The sequence below is a fragment of the Brachionichthys hirsutus genome, chromosome 12, assembly GCF_040956055.1.
Source record: "Brachionichthys hirsutus isolate HB-005 chromosome 12, CSIRO-AGI_Bhir_v1, whole genome shotgun sequence".
NCBI lineage: Eukaryota > Metazoa > Chordata > Actinopteri > Lophiiformes > Brachionichthyidae > Brachionichthys > Brachionichthys hirsutus.
In genome coordinates this window covers 3642564-3665485 of record NC_090908.1, presented here as the reverse complement: position 1 = coordinate 3665485, position 22922 = coordinate 3642564, and the positions used below count along the sequence as shown (strand labels likewise).

The window sequence follows — 22922 nt, the reverse complement described above, 5'->3', positions numbered from 1 at the left end:
AACTAAAATAAAATAGGCAAAATGGGAGGAATGTCACTCACCTGTACAGCAGCTGTGGTATTTGGCCCGCATTAACATCCGTACCGTTGTTTGACTTCTTAGAACTCTTGAACTGATAAACCACCCTTCAAATAAAATGTGACAAAAAAAAAACAATTAATTGATTGCGACCGATACTGTCGAAAAATGACCAAATAATAGGAAACCTAAAAGACATATTACTAATTCTTAAATCCATGGTTATTATCTATGTCGTGACTCAGTTTTACCCATCATCTGTAGTGATGGTGGCCTGTCCGTGAGAGCCGCAGTCACTGCTGGGACCGGACACTCGAGCCCACGCTACATACCACCAGCCGAGCTGCAGCAGCACGGGCTCATCAAACATCATGGCGTACTTCTCCCTACAGATAAAAAAAAAAAAAAAAGAAGCCAACACAAATAATTACAAAGAGATCAAATCATTCCACAACTTCTTCTCATGTAATAGTTGGGAGAACCAAAGGCAAATAAAAGTACCGGTACAGTAATTCATAAACTGTACCTTGCAGCACAGTCATAGGCCAGAACATCGGTCTCAGCCAACAGATCACCGTCTGTCTCGTGGTCGCCTCCGTCAGGACCCAGCTCAAAAAGCTGCACAGATTTAAGACAGAGGAATGTAAACAGTGAATCCATCGATTGTATCGTCTTCAGTGGCCCAAATGCAAAATGCAATTATTCACCAATTTTGCCCTTTACTTGCTCTTTAGGTTTTGTGACATATTTTGTAACATTTTCACCATAAAACTAAGTATTATTTCAAAAGACAACCACTTTAACATATCTGTGTAAACATCTTGCAGCTGCATATGCTGAAGACTACAGTGTCAGTCCTAGCTATAAAAAAAAAAGCAAATCCGTTCTAAAAAATACAGCTGTGGGTGAGAAAAACTTGAAATCAACTTTGTGGTACAAAATAAAATGTTTCCTGGTAATTAAAAAAAAAAAACTGAAAATATACCAACATACCCTCCTCAGCAGAGGTAATAAGAACGTAACTACATGACACGCACCTCCAAGGTCGCTACAAAGCCTGTGTGAGATGTCCTAAACTTCTGTGAATGTGCGACCCCAAAGAGGGGCATAATAAAAAGTGTGAGAGGACTCCAGACCTTGATCTTAGCAGTGTACTCCCCTCGTCCACCGAACAAGCCCAGCCCTCCCAACAGGATGTCGGCGTCAGCACAGAAGCGGATGGCCTCCACAGAGTGGGCCGAGTAGCCCCAGCCACCGCCATGACCTGTAACATCACACACAGGATCAAAAAGATGCAATGCACACACACGACTATTACCCACTGGGGTTGTTTCTTTAAACAGGATTTTAATTCAAACGTATCTCTCAAATATTTAGAGTTTTAACTCAGAAAATAAAATGCCTAGCTCTACATAATTCCAAGTGATAAACACATAAAAGCCAAATGTAGCTTCCAGTAACTTCATCAATCATTTGAAACAGATCCTTGAGAGAACCCACTTACTCTCAAAGCGGTTAACCACACTGTAGTCCTCCTTGGAGTAGACTTTCATCACTGCCTGAGTTTCTTCCTCTGCACTGGCTACACCCATCTTCAGCTCCTGCATGGCTGCCAGCGTATCCAGGCAGCCTAAGTGGATAATACAGTATAGTTACCCTAAGTATGCCTCTCAAACACTTCATGATAAGTTTGAAATGTTCTAAGAGAATTATCGTAACAACTGAAAGAGAACTGATGAGCCATGATGACATGAAGATGAGATGAACTACTAGATTATTATTTTTTGTAGGGTCTCATTATGGCACAGACCAGTGACGTACGTTGAGGTTCATGTCTGGCGAAGTACAGACTTCATCACAATCAGATTGTCAAATTTATGAACCCTAAAGAGTAGCTTACACACCATTTGATTGGCATTTTAATAGGTTATGTTAAAAATCTCGTATCCACATTATTTATTATTTAAACACACAAATGGTAAAAAAAAAAACAATTACAACATATGCCTTTATATCTAATTATAAATGGACTTCATGCGCTGCTCTTTCTGAACAAAAGCATGGATAACTTTTTTTCCTTATCTCCCTTCAGTTTTAAACAGAGTAAATTACAGCTAGCTCAGCGATTTTAATTAAAAACTGTGGAAAATGTGTTTTCTTACACGTCACTGGATAAATATAACTACTTCATTTATATTTTCAATTATATATATTTTTTTTGCACGCTGGCAGGTGACGCACAGCCTAACCTGCCTCCCCTGACTACACATCACTGTCACAAACAAAGAGAAAAATGTCATCAGGAACGTTATAGCAAGCAAAAAGATTTAGAATTGATGAAAGAAATTTTAAAATAAGAAATCAATGAACATTTTTCAAATTGTGTCCAGAATGATGAGCTAGCAAAGATCCATAAAAAGGTGAATGAGATGGAGCTGCAATGCCTCGACTATAGCCACATCACAAATGTGGCATTCAGACGCTGCCAACATCAGCTTTAAAGAAACATTCGATCTCCTCGCCAAGCATTATTTGTGTTGTCGTATTCATGCACATATCTATAAGACACTAAGTCATAAAAATTCCATTTGACCAAAGCCACTTTGCTGTATGCATGACGCAGAGAATTACCAAGAATGTGCAGGGCTCCGTGAGAGCGGGTAGTGGTGGTATGGGAACCTGAAGGCAATGCAAGCTCTGGACTAAGGATGCTGCAGCGGGCCTGCAGATCCGTAGCACAGGGCATCCTTGTATCAGCTATGACTGCATTGTAGCACAGCATCTCGCTTGAGGCTGGCAGGAACCTAAAAGCACACAGAAGGTCACAGGGATGACATAGTTCTAGCTAAAAAAACAAAAACACACTAATTGACAAGTTAAGTTTATCTGTAGGTTGTTTCAAATGAATTTAGGACACATAATGTACAAGTTTGACAATGTTGTTGTCTGTGTAATCCTTATACTGACCTCCATATGACGTCATACACAGGGTCCAGACAAAGACCAAATCCCTGCAGATCCTCTTGCTCAGAGTCATTGAAGGTCCTACAGCTTCCATCCATTTTGTTGATAAGCAAACATTTAAATGGAGCTGGCTCAGACACAGAGGAGGGCACAAGACCAATAATGTGCTTGCTGGCGAAGATCTCTGAAGTAGCTAGGACATGGGAGTTGATAAGAGCCTCATCGATCCGCAGGAATGTTTGGTCCCCACTGGCACCGATCCAGGTAGCCTTTCGCCCGTATTTGGCACCGATGTTGGGCATGGGAGATGGCTTTGCATTCCAGTAGGGCATGTCTAAGATGGGGCGACCAAGCTGCCCTTTCTGAAAACAAGCAGATATGCAATAACTCTAGAGACGTTTATTGTGAAAATGATCAAGGCGCTGTACTGGCATCAAAACAGTTTGTCTAAAACATTTAATATTTCAGAGGAATTCTACAGCCTTGAAAAAAAAAAAAAGAAGACGCAGATTGTTGCACATTGTGTCAAGGATTCTGTTTTCTTACCGAGAAGCTGCCAAATGTAAACACTTGCCCATCCATGAGGAGCACAGCTGTGTGGTTACTGCCTGCCGTCACCTGTACGCTAGGATCCGGAAGAGCCTGCACCAGAGTCGGAGAACCCCTAAAAAGGTAAAAAAAAAAAAGAAATCCACTTACTAAAACAACTGGGCTTCAATGGAAGCGGGAACGATTTCCCAAATATACATCCAATAATAAAGAACGTGGCATTACCCCTTCCTAGTCAGTTACAGGTAATGTGGTGCAAGACAGCTACAATAGCTAAAGGTCCAATATGAAGAAATTCTTGCCATCTAATGGACTAAAAATTTTAAAAATGTAAAAGGCTGTCTTTATCCAGTATTTGGCTAGTTGGAGGCTACTGCAGTAAAAAAAAAAGAACAAAGACTCTTGGGTCAAATTATTACTCATATTACATATTGTCATGTTTTGAAATATTTTGATCATATATTTATTATTAGATTACACGTCTACACCTGAATCCCACACATTTGAAGTTTAAGGTGTAAGTGACAAGAAAAGACGGTTTCATTTTCCCCATTCGGGCAGCACCTGGAGTTGACGTCTCCGTGTCCAAGCTGCCCATGTTGCCCATAACCAAAAGTGTAGACGTCGCCATTCTCCATCAACACAACTGCAAAGCAAAACCAGAAAAAAAAACTCACGTTTTTTTTTTTCTTTTCATTTTCTTTCAGCTAAGTTCAGGCATTCTTGCTAGAGGTTTAAAAAAAATATATGTCGACAAATATTTCCTGCTGACTGACATCAGGAAAAATAACCTACCCGAGTGATGAAAACCACAGCTGACCTGCACAGCTCGCAATTCACAGTCAAATCTCACTGTCCCTGGGGGGTAGGTGGTGATTTTACTGGCATCCTTCTCTCCTCGCTCGCTGCTACCATCTGTGAGGCAAACATTCAAGTCAGCACATTTGAGAAAAGAACAGGTAGAGAGAATACATTCAGAGGTAGACTGCAGTGGTGGGGCGTCTCCATTGAGTCCTGGAAGATAGCTGAAGAGAAAAGGGAGGATTCGAAATAAAACAGCTTCTTCCTGGGGGGGGGGGGGGGAAGCGTGCCAAAAATGAAGGAACAACGTCTATGACAGAGGTCAGAGGGGCTTTTGGCAACCAGTCCCATCAGACAGAATGCTTCTTTAGGATGTGATTTTCTTTTTAATATACATTGGTGTCCATTGGGAAAGAGGATATCCTGGTATACCCTGAGCCCTGTGTAAGAGGTTGCAGGAGTTGTGTGAGTGAAACACGTGGGGGAGAGAATCATGCATTGCAGGACATATTAAGGCCGATACAATCCAGCTGATTGTGGTTTACCTCTGAATCTGAGGCCAGCCACATGCCTCACATACATTTTCAGTACTTGAACATCACATACATTGGCTCAGAGCCCAAACATTCATGAGGGAGGAAGAGAAGCTGAGATGAAATGGGCAAAAACACCAATATTGTTGGATTAAAAGCACCCATTCTCCCACAGAAGGGCAAAATAATGAAGATAGGGACCCAAATAACCTTGTCTCACAAAAAGAAAGGTCTTCGGTGATGTAGAACCAGCTCAGTCAATCGACATTAAGGAGGAAGCCGGGTCAATTCATTAGGTGAAAGTGTCAGAAAAGCAACTCCAGGCAATAATCATGTAGAATCATTAGTCTGATGGCCAAGTGCCAACAAACATTTACGTCATGCCACATTTGTAGACATTGAGATGTCGAGGAGTGACTTCTAACCCATTTCCATGAGGTGCCTCAGCGTGCATGTTCTCAAACTAACAGCGTTGCTTTCTTCCGTCCGTAACACTTTTGACAGCTTGCTTTGCGTCAAAGCTTGCTCTGCTAGTGCCGAATTCTTTCATTTGCTTGTGAAGCTATAGATTGTTCCGACATGCGACAAATAGGCTTCTATGGGAGTGACGGTAAATCCAGTCAGACAAGGATATTGATTTGTATCCGGGTGTCAAGAACGGCATTATGCAGAGTAGACATTTAACCCAGAGAACTGGAACTGTGAACCTCAGTATTCCATTAATTAATCTACCTTAAATTAAAAATAATGTCGGCCTTTGACCCCGGCCTAAAGCGTTCAGTCATTTCCCTCACGTTAGAACGTTTCCCCTCTTCGGAAGCCTGCCTCCAGAGAGTGAGAGAGGAGGTGGTCGGGACATCCAGATTGGGAGGCAAGTCAAAAGGGGTGTCTCCGCACCCTTTTAAGTTAGAGAAGACCGTAGTACCTTTGAGCTTGTCCCGTTTATGCCTTAGTGCCTGAAGGGGTCTTATTCTGGCTAGGGCCTGCTCACGCTGGTTCATAAAAATGGGACCAGGAAAAACAAGAGGGCCTGAGGGAGAAAGACATTTTCACATGCATGCACAATGCTCACAAATGGGAAAGAAAACATGGTAATACGACACCACAATGCACACACGTTAAAAAAAATAACCAATACGACACACGCAAGGGGGCAGTCACAAAGGCTCAGCACTCAAGCTCACGCAGCACATGAATGTTACTGAAGACTAAAAAAGGGCCGGGCGCACTGTGTGCAGCCTCAGCCTGTTGAGAAACCACCTCCTGTGGAGTGTGAGGAGTTTCTATCGTAGTTTTCTGAACTTCACAAACTGAAGAAAGAAAAAAAGAAAGATGCCACACAGTCCGTGTCCCCTTCCTGTTTCGCAGCGATCCATACCTCTGCCCTCTTCCAGTCTGTGACGGCGATTGATCCTCTGACGTTTCTCCTCCTGACGGATCTGAATGTGTTCCTCGATGTTCACTCCTGGAGGGGGAGGGACAGGCACAGCTGAAAACACAAGAAGCCCCCCCCCCCACCCAGGTACAGGCAGGCCAGACAGGATGCAGGATGAAGAGAAGAGGAGGCGGAGCAGGGCAAAACAAAACAAGGCACATGTCAATGAATGATGGAGAGACATGACGGTGAAGCAATGACTCTGAACAACACTAGAATGAGTGAGTACAAGTATACGAGCAAATGCAACAGACAAGCAGCGGCTGACAGCTCGGTTGGGGAGGAACACATGAATATCAGTCAATTTATCCCGTCTCTGCTCAAGACATTCCTCCATTCTGCTCAATGGACAGATCCAACGTACAGCAAAGCACTATTAGAAAAACCTACATATTATTTGTGATCATGATTGTTACGTGTGAGTTTTTAAATGAATTGGTGACTTAAAGCTCCTTGTCAATGACGACGTCAAGCAGTGGTTCAGGTGAGATGTCAATACCGTCTTCAACGACAGGCAAAACAGGGCGAGCGACCGGTTAGCATACCTAGCAGCAGGTCCAACGGAATCATCTCCTTCACAGCATCAAATATGCCTCTCTGTCGGGCCTCTTGACTGTCCAGCTCCCGAGCACAGGCCTTGCAACAGCCACACGCCGAGCAGCCGGACTCGCCGGAGCCACATCCACAGATACTTGTGAAAAACAACACCCATCACTTCAGATGATGCTTTCTTGAGACCGACTAACAAATCATGAGCAAATTGTAACTGATAAACAAGCATTGTGTATAACATTTGGGTCCTCTTACCCTCCCGGTACCCTGTCAGGACGTCCACTGCTGACACAGCTGGCTCCGTAACCAGTGCAGTCCCCGCACACGGTGCAGACCATGCACTGGTCCAGCTTCCACTTGTGCAGGCCTGGCTGGCACATCATGCTCTTCTCCTCCTTCTCTTCGAGCTCATCCTCCAGGTCTTCGTCCATGGCTGTGGCCATGCTCTCTACACCGAAGGCTACAGCGAACGCACAGAAGGCAATCACGCCGAGTTGCAGCACAAAGTTGAAGCCGGTACAGTATATAAACTAAAATACAACACGCGCTGTTACTTTGATTTGTTCGCGTCTGTCCATCGGTTTACCTTTTCCAGCCTGGCTCATGGATCCAGTGTCTCTGCCACATTGGCCCTTGTTATTCACCCCAAATGTCCACACCTCACCGCTCTTGGTCAGAACACATGTATGGGCCTTACCCATGGCGACCTGAGTTACAACGTGACCTTTCAGATCTGTCACCTGGCCTGCGGACAAGAAAGTGGTGATTTTAATTGAAGGGAGGAACAGGGATTCCAACAAAGTGTCACACAAGCTCCCAGAAGTTAAAAACGCTCCCGTTTCACTCACAGGTGCTGTCACTGTAAATGGCGTCTTTGCCAAACATGTAGAGCTCGCCCTCCTTGGTGACAATGCTGCTGCTGCCATTGTTGCATGCTGTAAACACTGCCGTCTTGGCCTCTAATTTAATCATCTTCTTGGGCTTGTAAGGCTTGGGTTGCCTACGACTTTTTGCTACAAGGGAAAATAGCAGACGGCACATTTGGAATACCAACTAATATGGCAACGATTCCATGTTAGGCACATACTGAACAGAAATGAAATGTGAAAGCAAGCTTGGAATTGATTTTGCTTACTCGACTCTCCATCCTCTCCTTTGCTGGCAGACCCGGTAAAAAACACACTTCCGTCTTCGGCCACTAGCAGCGCGTGAGAACCATCATGGCCGACAGAAAACTGAGCAATCTTGGGGGATTTCGTAACAGGTAATTCCACCCATTTCCCTGCTGACGGGCCTCCCTGCTTTATACCCAGACTCTGGTACTTTCCTGTGTAGTAAATCTGTGTGAGGATATGATGAGAGCAGAAAGTCAAACACAACATTAAAATCAGACAAAGGATTTTCCTTATAGACCAAGTTTTGATGAGTCAATGATCTTTATGACACTCATTTTGTAGCGAAAGATAGAAGGAGTTCATTTGCTTGTCATCTTTTGCCAAAGGCCACCGTGACAGGCTGCACCCCTGCCACACAAACAAAGTTTTCTTACTCCCCTTTTTGGATTTCATTTGACCATGATCTTCATGTTCAAGCAATTCAAATAGGAGGGGGGATTTATTACAAGTACAATTATTGAAACTTCGAAATAACACAATTTGGAACAGAACTAGACAGGAAACCGGTTTGTAAGTCATGAACACTCAGCCCTCAACTCTTCCTAACATCACGGCTGGCATGAAGTCCAGCTGAAGCGACGAGTGAACTTTGTGCCAAGATAGCGGCCGCCTGCTCCTATTTTTACCTGTCAGAACAGCCTGGGTCGGGGTAATCTGCAGATAAAGTGCCCTGTGAGATTAGAAATGTGCAACAGGCTATGGCCCTCGACTGCTATCTGCCAAAGAAATACACAGTACCACACCCTCAGCAGAGATACACACACACACACACACACACACACGCCCTCCACACTCCCACCCAAACAACATAGCATTCTAATCTTAATTACATATTTTCAACAAAAAAGCAGGGCCTTCCGACAGTGGCCCGACTTTATTCAAATTAAGACCCTGCAGTCTTTCTCGGAGTCAAGCAGCATAAACAAACTATTCATCCCAGCTTCTGTACAAAAGGGGAACATGTAACATCTATGCTATTTGGTTTGCCTTTACTCAAATTTACATTCCTACTTAGATTTCCACTCTCGTGAACAACGCAGGTCTTTTGTAGTGTGCCTTGGCATGTTCTCCTGAAAGTGGATAAAATACTACGTGCAAAAGTTCTTCTTAGCTTGATAAATATACTCCAAGTCACTTAAAGTTAGTCAAGCTTGTACGTCACTTCATAATTTCAAAGTGCATTCATTCAGGAGAAGTGGGTCCAAATCACAGTAAACAGTGAACGGATTATGAGGAAACAAAAAAAACAATACTCCCTCCTTCAGCAACATTATAGACAAGATGGTCATAACTATGGCCAAAGCAAAAACGAATCTCTTTGTTCAGCCTAATTCATCCATTTAGAGTTTCTGTAACTGGCTTCACTCTCTGAAGTCCCTTCACTGTCATTATCATGACACTGTCACACTCTGAAAGTTTCTTTATTTTTTTTTTAACACTGGGATTTTCACCAGACCTGACTTTCACACTCACCTTTCCTGAGGCCGTTTTCATCAGAGCAAACTCCCTGCCAGCTCCAAGCAATGCCGCTTCTTCATCGAAGCCAGTGCCTGGCAGCACAACGTATTATTTAGATTTAAATACAAAATACGACACAATTAGCAAGCAAGTAAAGTGTATTTATAGAGCACCTTTCGCAGACAATATGAAATGCCTGCAGCACATGAAAATCCAAACACGCATCTTTAAACAAACATCACTTACTAATGATGTGCAAATCCTTCTCGAGGTCAAAGAGAGAGATCCCGCAGGCGTGCAGACATTTCCTTGCTAACTTCAGCTGCAGTTCCTGCTGCAGAGCCGGGTCAGAACTCATTGTATAAATCCGCACCACAAAACCATCCTGCAAGAGTCAGAGACAGCAAGAGGACACGTTTGGTTTAATGACTCAGCTTTTCTATGGCGTGTCATTTGACATCCTTCACCATTTGTCGAACATAAAAGGCCCTGATTTTATGGAAACATATTCCCACTTCACCTGGTGAATAATGTGATAATCAAACTGAAAGAAGCTCCTCAAGAACCTGTTCAAAGCGTATTCCCTTTTGTCACATTGTTCCCACCTCTGTGATGATTGCAGAGCTCGTTACAGCCCTGAAACACACGATCTGTACGAATGCAAAGTGGAACTGTAGGATGGGGGCCTTCAACATTTCAAAGAAGTATTATGCAAGCAGGCCAAAAACGGAAAATGTAGAAAGCATTAGTGTCGTTCGGCGCAAACGAAGATCATGTAGAGAAAGGACTTGCTGGTGCACCGTTGCATGATCTCTGTATGAAGACAGCCGCCGGGCTCAAGCACGCCCACACAATCAAGCTAATGTGCAGCTTGAGTCATAAATAAATGAACCTTATTGCAGCGATAGGTGGTCTATCAGCTGTACCTGCAGTACATTTCAGCAGCGACCACTCACTTATTTCTTCCATCTGTGTCTCATGGGTTTGCCGTTGTCCTGCCTCTTTAAGAGACGAGGAGAAGGTCTCGAGTCTATTCATTCCAAATTTAGCTGTAATCCTAAACACAGATTATGACATTATTTTGCCCCCCATAATCGCAGAACTAACTACCGGTAGACTATTTTCCACAAGTCACATACCTTCTGAATATTCTGGCACTAAAATGGCCTTTATTCAGACATGCCACCATTATGACATGAAATCCGGATTTCAAGTAATTTGTGCTAATGTTGCTATTTGCATAAACTATTTATATTCATCTGTGTAAAACTGGTGTCTGTTTGAAACTCGCCATCAAAATCCACCTCAATTTGCAGTTTGATTTCGGACTGAGACCCGACATGGAGTGGAGAATTAAATGCTCCTTCAGAGTCACTGGCTGTTAATGCCTTGAGGATCTTAACTTGCTGCTACTATCTGCTCGGGCAAACGTCACTAATCATTCAGCGGCCAAACCAAATGCAACATGCACACTGATCTTGAAAACGTTTAATCAGTGGGGGCGGGGGTTAAATCTGTGGAATAAAATTAGCAGTCAAAACTTTAGGTTATTTGCATATTGGGAACCCTTTGGTGTGACCTAATCAGAACTATTTTGCTGGTCAGGATTGGGCTGGATCTAAACACGTCAGCGTCAGAAAGGGTGAGGTTTTTAAGATTACTTTGTGATGCCTAGAATGAGGCATCTACGTGAAAGGAATGCGCTGGTGGAATGAGTGCTGTTACAGTAATGTGTTCCGGAGTGAAACCTGTTTCACGGGATTTAAATGGGAAGGAGAAACTCTTAGTTCATTACACGAACAATGAAAAAGAATGCCAACTATGAAGCTTGTGAATTTTACAGCTTGCATGGTTGCTGCTGCGCCTTCTGACGCCGCAGTCGTCGTGTCCTGTGAACTCAGATATACGGGTGGCTTTGCAAAGCCTTGGGCTGTTCCTGTTTGACACAAGGAGGTCACAGAGAAGGGAATTTTGCTTCGATGCCATCGTACGAGGTCTGTGGCGGAAGACTGACAATTCCCAAGCTGATACTAATTCAACTTTAAGTTTCACATTTAGGGGTGCAGCGGTTAGAACGTAGGGACACTTTGTGGCGGCTCAGGATCGATTCCCACTCGTGGCCCTTTACTGCGTGTCACCACCCCTCCACTCTCTCCCTCCTTCCTGTCACTCTTCAGATGCTCTCTCAAATGGCAAAAAAAAAAATATTACACTTTAGCATTTTCTTCTTCTGAAAAGTGCAAGTGAGATGAAGCATACTGCCGTCATGGCAACACGGTTTAGCTTGGCCTTACATCTTTGCAGGCTGCAATCTGATTGATGTATTCTCCGTCTGTGAAGATGATATTTTGTCCGTCTGAATGTTGGCCTGCAAAGAGAAGAGCAAAGAGATTGAATACATATCTAATACTTTCTTAATGCTTATTTAAGTTGCTCGGCTCCTGTGAGGCGAGTTTGAAGAGCCAAAGCAAGTCTCTTCTCTTTGCACCTGGCATGATGACAGTTCCCTCGGGCTCCAGAGTCTCATTGTTGATCTTTATGGCCGACATAGAATGGCTACTTGTGTCCCGATACAACAAGTACCCCTGAAGACGCAACACAAAAACAGTTGATTTGCAATAATTAAGAGCTTTCACTGAAGTAAACCGCACTGTATTTTAGCTATATTGTTGATAATTACAAGGAAGACTTGTATTTTAAATCCTTCAAAACTATCCACTAGCAGCTATAAAAACAGTTTTCAGCTATTTAGACTGAGATCAAACACATGAGAACTGATGACAAACTACCATCTTCACTCAAGTCAGATGAGGGTCAGACCTGAAGGTTCTATGCATGCAATGTCTCCATAAAAGAAACTCAGCCAAAATACAATGTGAAGAATCTTGATGGAGAACTACCTGAGCAAAGCCCAGCCACGATCTCTTCTCCTTCCAATTTCTTATACGAGATGTGGAGTTATACACGTGACCCTGTGGAGCATTAATAAGAAATGAGCATTAACACTAAATCAGCGGATTGCAAAAGCAAAAGCATTTCATAGTGATCCTTCTTCTTTTCTGTTTAAAGATGCAATGGCATGGTTCTCCATTGCAAACACAAAACTAATGCTGCGAGTTGCCTCCATTTCAAACTAGGAAATATAGTTTATAGTTTAAGTCCTATAACTTCAGACATGAGGAAGCATTTAAACATTTTCAGTTCCCTCATCTCACAGGAAATGGGTTATTGGCTAAATGAGAAGATTCTTATATTACATTTATAGGATAAACTGAACTTTTCATTCATGGTATTGGCTTCTTAAATCATGACGGTGGCGTTCAACAGATTTAACGAAACTTGGCAAAAAAAAAACTTTTGAAACTTGAAACTACTATATATTTACAGGGCAAAGAAAAACGCTGCAGGACAACCTCGTTTTGAACACGCTTTAGAAAGCAATAAATTGAAATGTTCATTAAAATACCGGTAAGCAAATTGAAGGAACTAATTACGAGAGGCAGGCTTTTAGGGTACTGACCAATCACCATGTGATTTTTAAGGAACTGTGGAGAGACCCGCTCCCTCCCATCACTGCTGTTTTCAAGAACTAATATATCCACAACTCATACAATAAACACAGAGGTCACCTAGCAGAGAGCAAATTTAGACATATTACAGTATATAGAATCTATAAAGCAACCCATCTTTTTAAACTAATTTAATAGTTTTGCCATCTTGGGGAAAAAAAACTTACCATTAAAAACACACTTATTTCTTCAAATGACCTTCCAAAGGCAACATATTTAGAATCGAGAGGTTATGACGTGACAGCACGGAGCTTTGTGGGACACGTACCCTGACGGTGCCACTGTATCCAGAGCCTACTTTGTAGAGCCCGTCCTTACAGAGCAAGTACAGGAAGGAACCATCAGTCTGCAAAAGACAGCGCTCATCTTCATCGATGGCCACCTCTTTGAGGATCCACTTGTTCATCAGGGCTCCGCGTTTAATTCCATTCCCAAACCAATCCTGGATTTGGATTTTTCCCACCAGGACAGCCTGTACACTCCTCTGCAGTGCGTTCAATATGGTCGGTACCTACACAGATTTGGGAACGTAAGAAGGGTGCTGGCAAACTGCAGGACGGCAAATGTCTAGTGTGATATGATCAGGTGTATGCATCACCCACAAACACACATGAGGATGTGTAGCATTAACTTTTCATTCATGCTATTGGCTTCTTAAATCATGACGGTGGTGTTCAAGAGATTTAACGAAACTTGGCAAAAAAAAAAACTTTTGAAACTTGAAACTACTAAAATATATTTACAGGGCAAAGAAAAAAGCTGTAGGACAAGCAAGGAAGAGCTTTGCATTTCAAAATACTTGCAAAGCACTGACTCACATTTATCAGAATCACTGACTGATATTATCTTATTTCATTATTTGTTTTTCAGAAGAATGTCAGAGATGCAACACAAAGGGGAAGAGCATGCACTGTGCAGTCAAATCAATAACACCTTTTTTTTTTACTCGTTTGATAATTACCTGAATTGTCTGGCAAGCATGGCTACCATTGTTGGTGAGAATGGCAGAGACGGCCTGCAAGATTTTGCCAGTGTCTCCCCAGGATACCACCAGACTGAAGAGACAGGCACAGGACAGAGCAGTAATGGCCTGGCCTGTCGGATCATTGGGTCCTGTGCTTCGGACCGTGGTTTCCAATAGCAACTGAAAGAGAGACTCTGAGAAAGCAAAGGAGAGGGTAGACAGATCAGATCTTTGTCAAAAGAGAAAGATGCGAGCGCTATGCATGAAGCTGCTTGCAAGAATGCATTAATTAAACGGAACATTCACAAGCAAGATTTCTTGCTGTTATTTCCAGGGATGACGATTTCCTTAATTTTGCGGGATCGGCCGATTTCTACATGTGAAACCAATCTTATCGACCTCCGCAAAGGTCTGAAGGTCAGCCACTGTCTCCTTCTGCTCTGCCATGAGATCACCGACAGGTTCGCCTACTTGCCCGAGCCTATGTGCATTAAATGCACCCGTTTAGCTTGAGTGGACATGTAGATGAGAAAAGACGTCACCTGTCTAGTGAAAAAGCAGAAATGACCTTTTATGACTTATTAACTACATCAATCTTTGTCATTTCCTTTTATTTTTAAAAGCAGAATACTGCTGTGCACTTTATTTTTGGTGAGATGCTCGAAACAGGTCTGCAGGGTAACCTGTTGCCCAAATTTTGTTTGTGTTCAATAAAATAAGATTGGAACATTGAAGGTGTACGCTGTCAGTTATTCATAAATTTGGTATCGCTGATCGACCGGAAAATTATTTGTTATTTCAATGGACTGCTTTAAGTAGATCACAAAAGTGATGCACCAAACTGGTAAAATAATTTTCTACAGGCATAAAAATATGCAAGAAACGTCACCAGATAAGTAGCGCGTGTTATCCATGCATAGTGACTATTGCACACATCAACATTTTCAGTGCTGAAACAATGCGTCATGCAGACGTTTTAAACATCGACCTTACCCAACACGTCAGGAGGTTCCGTCTGGAAGCCCTCAGGCTGTTGCCCCTGCAGCATGTCCAACAAGGCCTGCAGGCTCCGCAAGCACAGCGAGGGGTGGGAGAACCGGGTCTCCTTTATCAGTTCAAATACCCCACACAGGCCAATGCCAATTATCTACACAAACACACACAAAGAAACACAATTCTGTGAACACCGTGCCATCACACCACTGTGCAGGTGTAGTTTACGCAAACTTGAAAGAGTGAATGAAAACTAGACAAGACACTGCGGAAAAGCATTTTAACGGTCGTATTAACTGTTTTATTAAACATTAAACGTTGGCCATGATCCAGAAGAGATCCTGAAATCTTTTTTAACAGTGCAGTTAATGGAGCTTCAATATTTGTTCCTTGATATCTCGTCTAGTTACTTGTCTAGTTAATACATTGTGTTACGACACATTTTTTTTCAACAACCCCGGTAAACCTTTGAGAATATAGAGTAAGGGAGTTGAACCGGTGCCATGGAGGGCCGAGACACTGCAGGTTTTCCCTTCCAACGATCTCTCCAGCAGCTGATCTCACTAATGAGTTCCTTCTCTCAAATTGAAGAGTGTTTGTGCAACCTGTGTATGCATGCATAACTCAAATATCTAACAGTTTTCATAACTTTTAAAAACGTAACGGACTTGACGCAGCCTGAGCGACCCCCATGCCCGTACCTTTGGCAGCTTCACAGCCGGCTCGCGGTACTCCTCCTCCTCGTCACTGTCCGAGTCGCCGCTCTGCACCGAGCTCCTGGAAGCCAGCGCTAGGGAGGCCTCTCTCTGCTGCCAGTCGAGCACGCAGTGTCGCACGTTGCAGTAGACATTGAATGCAGAGGGGTTGCTGTGCAGTTTGATGTCCGGCACACAGAGGGCTCCATCTAGACTCTCAGCCTGTTGAAAAGCCAAGGGGTGGGCGGAGTTCAGTAAGGTAGGAGAAACCGTTTCTTTATGGCAATAACATCTGCTAAACCATATAGTCATTCATACACAATGTCAATTGTGTATGAGGTGATCTAATTGTAAAGAGTAGGTTGGGATTCATTTCCAGTTCGCTTTCCTTTTTTCAAAGGAACTCTGGAGATCCCTGCTGAGGATGTTGCCTCCACGGCCCAGTCATCCATCCATGGAACATCTGAACTCCATGGATGGATGGATGCCGTAGTCAGAGTGGCATCATTTCGAACTACAATAGGTTGCAAATGTAAAAACTCTTGTGATGACGTCTTTACGAAGTCCTTTCTGCGGTCATCTGGCAAACAGAAGAGACTGGCTTTTAGTTTCTACCATCTCTTAAAGGAAGAAGCTGGCTATTTATACAGTCGTGAGCTAATTGCTAACAGAGTCTGTCTACTGCTGTTTGGTGCTATGCAGGTTGTGCACAGTGGGATTTGAAAGCTTGTGAATCAAAAGCAGCTCCTGGCTACAGATGAAAATGGCACGAGAGCGAGAGTGGACCTCCAGCGACACGGGAGACGCTCCCGCATCAAAGCGGCAAGCTCAAACGAGTTGCAAAGCTCAAAGCAGAATAGCTAAAGCGATCGGTCTCTGTAGGGTCAACAATTTCAGAAGACCCTTTTCACGTTTTCCATTCTATCTGACAAAACTTGAGCCGCATCTTAAGGCTTTAACCTTAATTTACTGATATCCTTGCATTTTATTTTATCTCTGTATAACTTCTCAGAGTCTGTAATGTTGATATCATGAAGTCAGAAGGACGACGTTTTAAACATTACAACAAAGAATTAACCTTGAGCAAGATTCTCAACCCCCAACCAGCTCCCCAGGTGCTTCCGGGGTTGCCCAGGGATGGGTCAAATCCAAACAATAATTTCCCCTCTGGGGGGAATCCCGAAAGTATTCCAAGCACTACATTTCAGGTACTAATACGGGTATGTTGACGCAAATAAGTTTTCTCTATCCCACCAAGCAAGCCATTTTATTGATGGTCCTCAGACAACCCCCAGAGAATATTATTGATCGATTGGGCCTCTCTTGCAGTGTTGCACTTTCGGTACCACAATCACTCAGGGTGATGTCATCTACTTGGGGAGAGGTCATTCATTCTCAGCGCCAGTGAAGAGGATATTAGCTTCCCATTCTTTTCGCAGCACTTTTAACTGCTCTCCCATCTTGATGCTAAATAACCTGATACTGCCGAGAAGAAAAGCTCTCCAGAAGCCGTGATATATAAACCTGGAACTAACAAACGGAAACTGGTTTCTCGGAAGATCAAAAGGAAAAACGTGTGGAGTACGGGAGACAAAAGCACGTCAACCTGAGGGTGTGCTTTTGAGATGCCCCCCCACAGCGTTTCAGCTTATACGTGAGAGGAGGGTCCATACTTCCTGCTTGGAGTCAAGTAGTTGTCTAATATGCTGTTATGAAAGCCACATTTGTCTCCACTATTTCAGAACAGACAAAAGTCCAAGCACTGCGCCTTTTACACATTCACTCCAAAACTGATCGATGTTGCAATTTCCACAACAGACTCTTTCCTTTGACTGTCTATTTTTCCATGTTGGTTTTATTCTGTTCTTTTAGATTCTATTCACCTGATAATCTACTCTTAAATTGCTATTTAAATGCACACCGAGGAATTGGGAACAATGATTCATTCAAATCATAAAGTGGCCCAAATGACAACAAAGTGGGTCTGAGCCTGATGCAGACAGAACAATTGAACCAACAACAAATAAGAAAAGGGATAAAATTACAACCTTAAATGTGCAGGCTCAAGTAGAGAGATGGTGAATTTTGAAATAGTGCTATTGTTCTCCACTGTAACTACTTCGGTTCACATGTGCATAGCTAGAATATTTGTAGTATTATTGGAACAACCAGCTGAGGAACATTTGGCTTGCAATTAATGCAGTGCAGCTACAACAAAATTATTATTGGGACACACAGAAAATACATTATTATTGACTGAAATATATATCTTGTACATGTAGAATATTTAAAGAGGATACCCTTAATTTCTTTTGAGTGCATTAAAGACACTACCATGTGTGATTAATTCTAGTTGGCACTTGTTTACACTCCGCAGAAGTTCTTGATACTGTATATGCCAATCCACTAGAAAATACCTGGTCCTGAAAGACACCGGAACATCACTGCTGACCAGCAATCGTCACCATAATTACACTAAAAAATATATATATATATATATCAGGCATCTGATTAATGCAGCCTCAGAGGCAGCGCGGGTAGCGTCTCCCTTGAGCCGGTCCCCGAGCCTGAATAAATGCAGAGGGCTGCGGCATGAATGGAATCCGGCATAAAGGTTTGCCGGAATTAAGCATGCAATCGAATGGAGGGTTGATTTGCTGTGGCGACGACGCCTGACGGGACAAGCCGAGAGACGATGAAGAAGGCTCTTTGCCATCTTCATTTAGATGGCCAGATATCATATTTATTTGAAAATGGAGATAGAAAAAAAAAGGTCACGGGGGGGGGGTTCATGATCAATTTATTTATTTTTGGCCTTGGCGCGGCATGTGGGGCCTTAGCGGGCTGGGCTTGGGGTGGGACGGTGGTCCGGCCTCCTGCTCCCTACTCTCCATCCCAGGGAATAATACTCTCCTCCCAAATGGCTGTATAGGGTCGGATAGGGCTGAAGCCCCTGCACTGTCTACTCCCGTTCCCCAGACGCTGGTTCGCTGGGTTGGGGGGTTGCCCGAGCTCGGCGGTGGGTTGGGTGGTGGGGGGGGGGGTGCGGTGGGGGGGAGGGGGCGGGGGGGGGAGGAGGGTGGGGGTGGGGGGCGGTGGTGGGGGGTGGGGGGGGCTGGGGGACTGTGGGGGGTGTGTGGGATGGGTGGAGGGTGCTGGGAGGGGGGCGGGTGGTTGGGGGGGGCGTGGTGTTGGGTGCTGGTGGGGCGCCAGGCCAGCCCGCTGTGCCCCGTGCCGCTGCGCTGGCCTAGGTTTCGTCGGCTGTGTTGGTGTAAGTTGCCCCCGGGCCCTGGACTGGTTCTTCTGCGTGTGGCTCTGGTGGGGCCATGGTGGTCGTTCTTGGGTTGCTGTAGCTGCTTGGGGTGATCTGGGGGCTTATGTCGCCATTGTTGGGTCCGGGATGGCTGCCCCGTTCTTAGGTGGAGGTTTCACGCATGCCAGATACACCACTCCAGCACCTATTAAAACTCGTTTAGAGAGTCAACCCCGCACACAGATCTCTGAGTTAGTGGAGGTTGCTGGGTCAGTGCTTGTGGCTCTCACTATGCTCTCTCTCTTTTTCTTCAGATCTGAGAACTTGGTGATCCATACTTTCCTCTAGAGACGAATGTGAACCTGGTGTATTGGGACAACTCTTGGTGATGATTGGATGGAAGGGGTAGAATTAAGGGGCACAAATAAATCCATTGCACTTTCTTCTCAGAACACTGTGTATTTGTCACTTTTTGTTTGTTCATGTTGTATGTTCACCGCGGTGTGCACAGCCCTCTACGGCGGTAAGCAGGTAATAAAACCAATAAAATAGGAATAGGCTAGGCTGCCAAGAGGGCAGGTGACGGTCACAATCACTATAAGAATAAAAATTGCATAGAACTCCAGCAGTGACTGACGTTATGTCCGTCACTGTGGAGCACGAATGCAGACAAGGTATAAAAAAGAAGAAAAATAAAAATAAAAAAAATAAAAAAAATAAAAAAATAAAAATAAAAAAAAAGGTCAAGCCCTACTTTATGTACCGGTGTGACAGAGCAGGAGTGAGTGCAGCACATACAAACAGAATGACTGCTCATGTGATGGCCCACATTGCCTCGTCCGCCTCTGTCCCATTCCTTCAATCTGTCTCTATTGTGCATCTTCTGCTGGTCCAGCCATTAATTATTGACAATGTTATCTTTAGAGAGAACCGATTTGACAACCCCCACTGCATGAATAGACAAACACTATTACAACACAAGAAAAACAGCAAACAAACATGGCCAATGTAAACTGCACGGATAATGCTTCTCGTCATGAGCTGAAAATCAGACCTATATCATCCATGCAATGTCTACAGCACTAGCTTTATACAAACACATCCAGCGATACACACTAGGTTCCCTTGTTGGTAAATGAGATGGAGGCAGGCAACTGTTGCCGTGGAGATTTGGAACACATTGGGTCGCTCAGCAACAGGCCATCATGCACAAACCAGTCACTCCTGTGCATCTCACATTGCGTCTATCCACCTCTAGCTTCATGTGTGGATGGCTTTTCCAACATCTGACCAGCTCAGGCAATAAAAATAACATTTCTGCCAACCACTTTAAGGGTTGCGTGGATTCTAACCATGTCTTAAACCTTATCCTCCATCTGTTTAATTCGTTCAGTGGAGATTCCTACCAGCTGCAAGGACTTATCAATGCATACCTAAGCCTGTGGCAATTACAATCAATAATATACTGTAAATAAAATGTGCAAAACAAACGTAAATAACTCTGTCTTTGAAATACTTACATTCAGTGTTAGTCACACTACGCTACGCTAAATAATATTGGGAAAAAAATCTATGATTTGACAGTACAACAATTTACACATGTTTTTATTTAGATACATGAACAATTTCTGTAGTTTTATGAATATTGTAATAATTTCAAAGCAGCCATTCTACTATCTTTACTATTAAGCCAACTTAATTAACTAATCAAAATAATTCCACTGTAAGCACAGCAAAAGGAATGTTACATTCAAAAACAACAATCATATTGTGCTGCAATTGGCCATTGTTTGAGTATTGAGTATTTTCTGAGTATTTATTTGCACACAACAAATCGAACAGTCAGCCAAATAAAAAAGGAAACAGACCGTGCACTGTTCTCTTACCTTTGTTCTTGATTTGACTTTTGACTTGACCTTCTGTCGTCTTTTTAGCTTCTTCTTACTCAAGGCCTTCTTCCCCCTGGAAGTTGGTGGATACATAAATGTCAATCTTTACTTTTTATGTTTACTGACAAATACAAGTATAGCCCCCCCCCCCCCCCCAAAAAAATGGAATAACAGCATTTTATATAACAACATAATTATTATCCTAACATCCATCCATTCATTTTAAAAGAGACACTATATAATGATTAATGAGTCCACTATTTTAAACTATTATTTTATATAAGATGGAAAACAAATGCAGGCAAATACATGAAAGATAAAATAATTGGCACATGGTACAAACGACACCTTTCTACTTTAACATATGCCTCACTGAGCCTGAATGTTGGGCACTTTAATAACATATTGTTTCGTGATTAAAGCAAACATTGTAAACGTGGAACTCTAAATAGCGTCTCTGTTTCCGAGGGAAGACGCTGCGTCCATCCCGCTCCAGCCCACAACCTGACTGCGGTGACGTAACTCCGCTACCCGCTCATCCTCACCCATACGTGCACAACGCATTAAAAAGCATTTTGTGAATAGGACCGTTACGCTTATGTGTACGTCGCGTTTAAATTCATTAGTTTGTAGCTGAGAGACTTTAAATAAATCTTTATTAAATGAAAGTAACCTGCGGAAGGGCTGACGCTCCTCAACGTCAATAAAGCTAAGCTGCTAGCTGGATAGGCGGTGACGCGGTTGGGCCTAAATACACGTCGGCCGGGGGAACTGCGGACATATTACCGAGAGCCCCGCCGCTTCTATTAAAATATAACACAAAGCAACGTTTAAAATGAGAGCTGCGTTTGTTTACACGTAATGAGCGAACTGCGGTCGCAGCCATTGATCAAAACAAGCTGGCAAACGTCACATGTTGTCATTTGCGTTAGCCTGTCACTGTCCAAATATAGACGAAAAGACGGCGTTCCCTTCCGAGGTGACATCGCCCGAGTGAAACGGGGGCTTTATTTTATTCACTGCGTGTCAACGTTTACCTCAAACACGAAGCCGAGGCGACCCTGTGGGCGCATCGACAGCGAAGGGGTGAACTAGCATATCGTTAGCACAGCTAACGCCAAGCTAGGGAAGTCGAAGCCAGAATGCTAGCTAGCAAGTAATTGCTAGCACCTAAATTGAGATTCCAACTAAATGTTCGCAGTCAAAACGACAATTTGCATGACAAATATATCGCTATCTCAAGTATCATAAATAAAAAACAATTACAGAGACGCTCCGTGGCTAATGTTAAGCGACTGTTTCTGTTAGCTCGGTTAGCTCCGATAATGACAGCATCTCGCACGCTCGTGTTTTTAGACGCTCACCTTCCTTGGGTTGTCCCTTGCTCCTTGTCGCTGATGGCGGTGGTGTAGATCCGCCTGTACCTTTCGGCCAGAGCTCGCCCTGACAGTAAAAGCTGGTACCGAGTCCGACAATCCGACTGAGCACCGGGCGTCGGACAAGGACCCATCCCCGAACCAATGGTGGAGAGCTCGGCTCCTACCCCAGAAATCAGCCCGATACCCAGCCCCATGTACGAGGACGAGGCGGGCAGGACTCCTCCACCGGCGGCCGCTGCCGCAGCAGCACACATCATCGTTTTGGAGAATAATGCATATATTACGCAGCGGATGCCATAGCTAGATCACATCTAGCCATTATATGCTACTGCAGTCCGTATCGTGTCACATGAACCGTCCCATCCCAGTCGGGATCCAGCGCTCCGCGGTCATCGCACGCGCAAACTGCAGCCGCAACGTAAGAGTCTCCCGTTCCGGTTAACGCTGCGATGCGCGACACAGAATGTATCTTCTCACGTCATAATACAACTTTTTTTTTTTTTTTTTTTTATCAAATAGCTAAACACGTCACCAATAATTGCGCTGACGTCTCGGTTTTATTCGCTGCTTGAATAGTTCTTGGCCCCCCACAGAGGCAGCACCCTCAGTCGGGCTGCCATCTTAGCTCCATCCCCTCCCGGTCTGAGTCTTGCGTCTCCTGCGTGCCGGGATATTTCCATACAACTAAAAACCGA

General features: G+C 43.8%; 1 protein-coding gene across 1 annotated transcript in view; it reads right to left on the bottom strand.

The window, feature by feature from the left end:
* The window catches only part of mycbp2 (MYC binding protein 2), a 50096-nt gene extending 27249 nt beyond the window's left edge, over nucleotides 1–22847 (bottom strand). Inside the window, exons 1-28 of the mRNA XM_068745927.1 lie at nucleotides 22213–22847; nucleotides 20846–20921; nucleotides 15713–15928; nucleotides 15012–15165; nucleotides 14016–14212; nucleotides 13323–13565; nucleotides 12386–12457; nucleotides 11974–12070; nucleotides 11780–11853; nucleotides 9732–9870; nucleotides 9501–9577; nucleotides 7988–8192; nucleotides 7701–7865; nucleotides 7439–7597; nucleotides 7108–7312; nucleotides 6846–6991; nucleotides 6244–6330; nucleotides 5791–5895; nucleotides 4327–4446; nucleotides 4096–4177; nucleotides 3529–3646; nucleotides 2986–3344; nucleotides 2650–2822; nucleotides 1523–1648; nucleotides 1155–1282; nucleotides 545–636; nucleotides 270–404; nucleotides 42–125 (exon numbers count right to left, since the gene is read on the bottom strand). Of these exons, the coding sequence (XP_068602028.1) occupies nucleotides 42–125; nucleotides 270–404; nucleotides 545–636; nucleotides 1155–1282; nucleotides 1523–1648; nucleotides 2650–2822; nucleotides 2986–3344; nucleotides 3529–3646; nucleotides 4096–4177; nucleotides 4327–4446; nucleotides 5791–5895; nucleotides 6244–6330; nucleotides 6846–6991; nucleotides 7108–7312; nucleotides 7439–7597; nucleotides 7701–7865; nucleotides 7988–8192; nucleotides 9501–9577; nucleotides 9732–9870; nucleotides 11780–11853; nucleotides 11974–12070; nucleotides 12386–12457; nucleotides 13323–13565; nucleotides 14016–14212; nucleotides 15012–15165; nucleotides 15713–15928; nucleotides 20846–20921; nucleotides 22213–22484 (4106 nt within the window). The 5' untranslated portion in view covers nucleotides 22485–22847. The remainder of the gene's footprint in view (nucleotides 1–41; nucleotides 126–269; nucleotides 405–544; nucleotides 637–1154; nucleotides 1283–1522; nucleotides 1649–2649; nucleotides 2823–2985; nucleotides 3345–3528; nucleotides 3647–4095; nucleotides 4178–4326; nucleotides 4447–5790; nucleotides 5896–6243; nucleotides 6331–6845; nucleotides 6992–7107; nucleotides 7313–7438; nucleotides 7598–7700; nucleotides 7866–7987; nucleotides 8193–9500; nucleotides 9578–9731; nucleotides 9871–11779; nucleotides 11854–11973; nucleotides 12071–12385; nucleotides 12458–13322; nucleotides 13566–14015; nucleotides 14213–15011; nucleotides 15166–15712; nucleotides 15929–20845; nucleotides 20922–22212) is intronic.
* Between the last annotated feature and the right edge of the window lie 75 nt (nucleotides 22848–22922).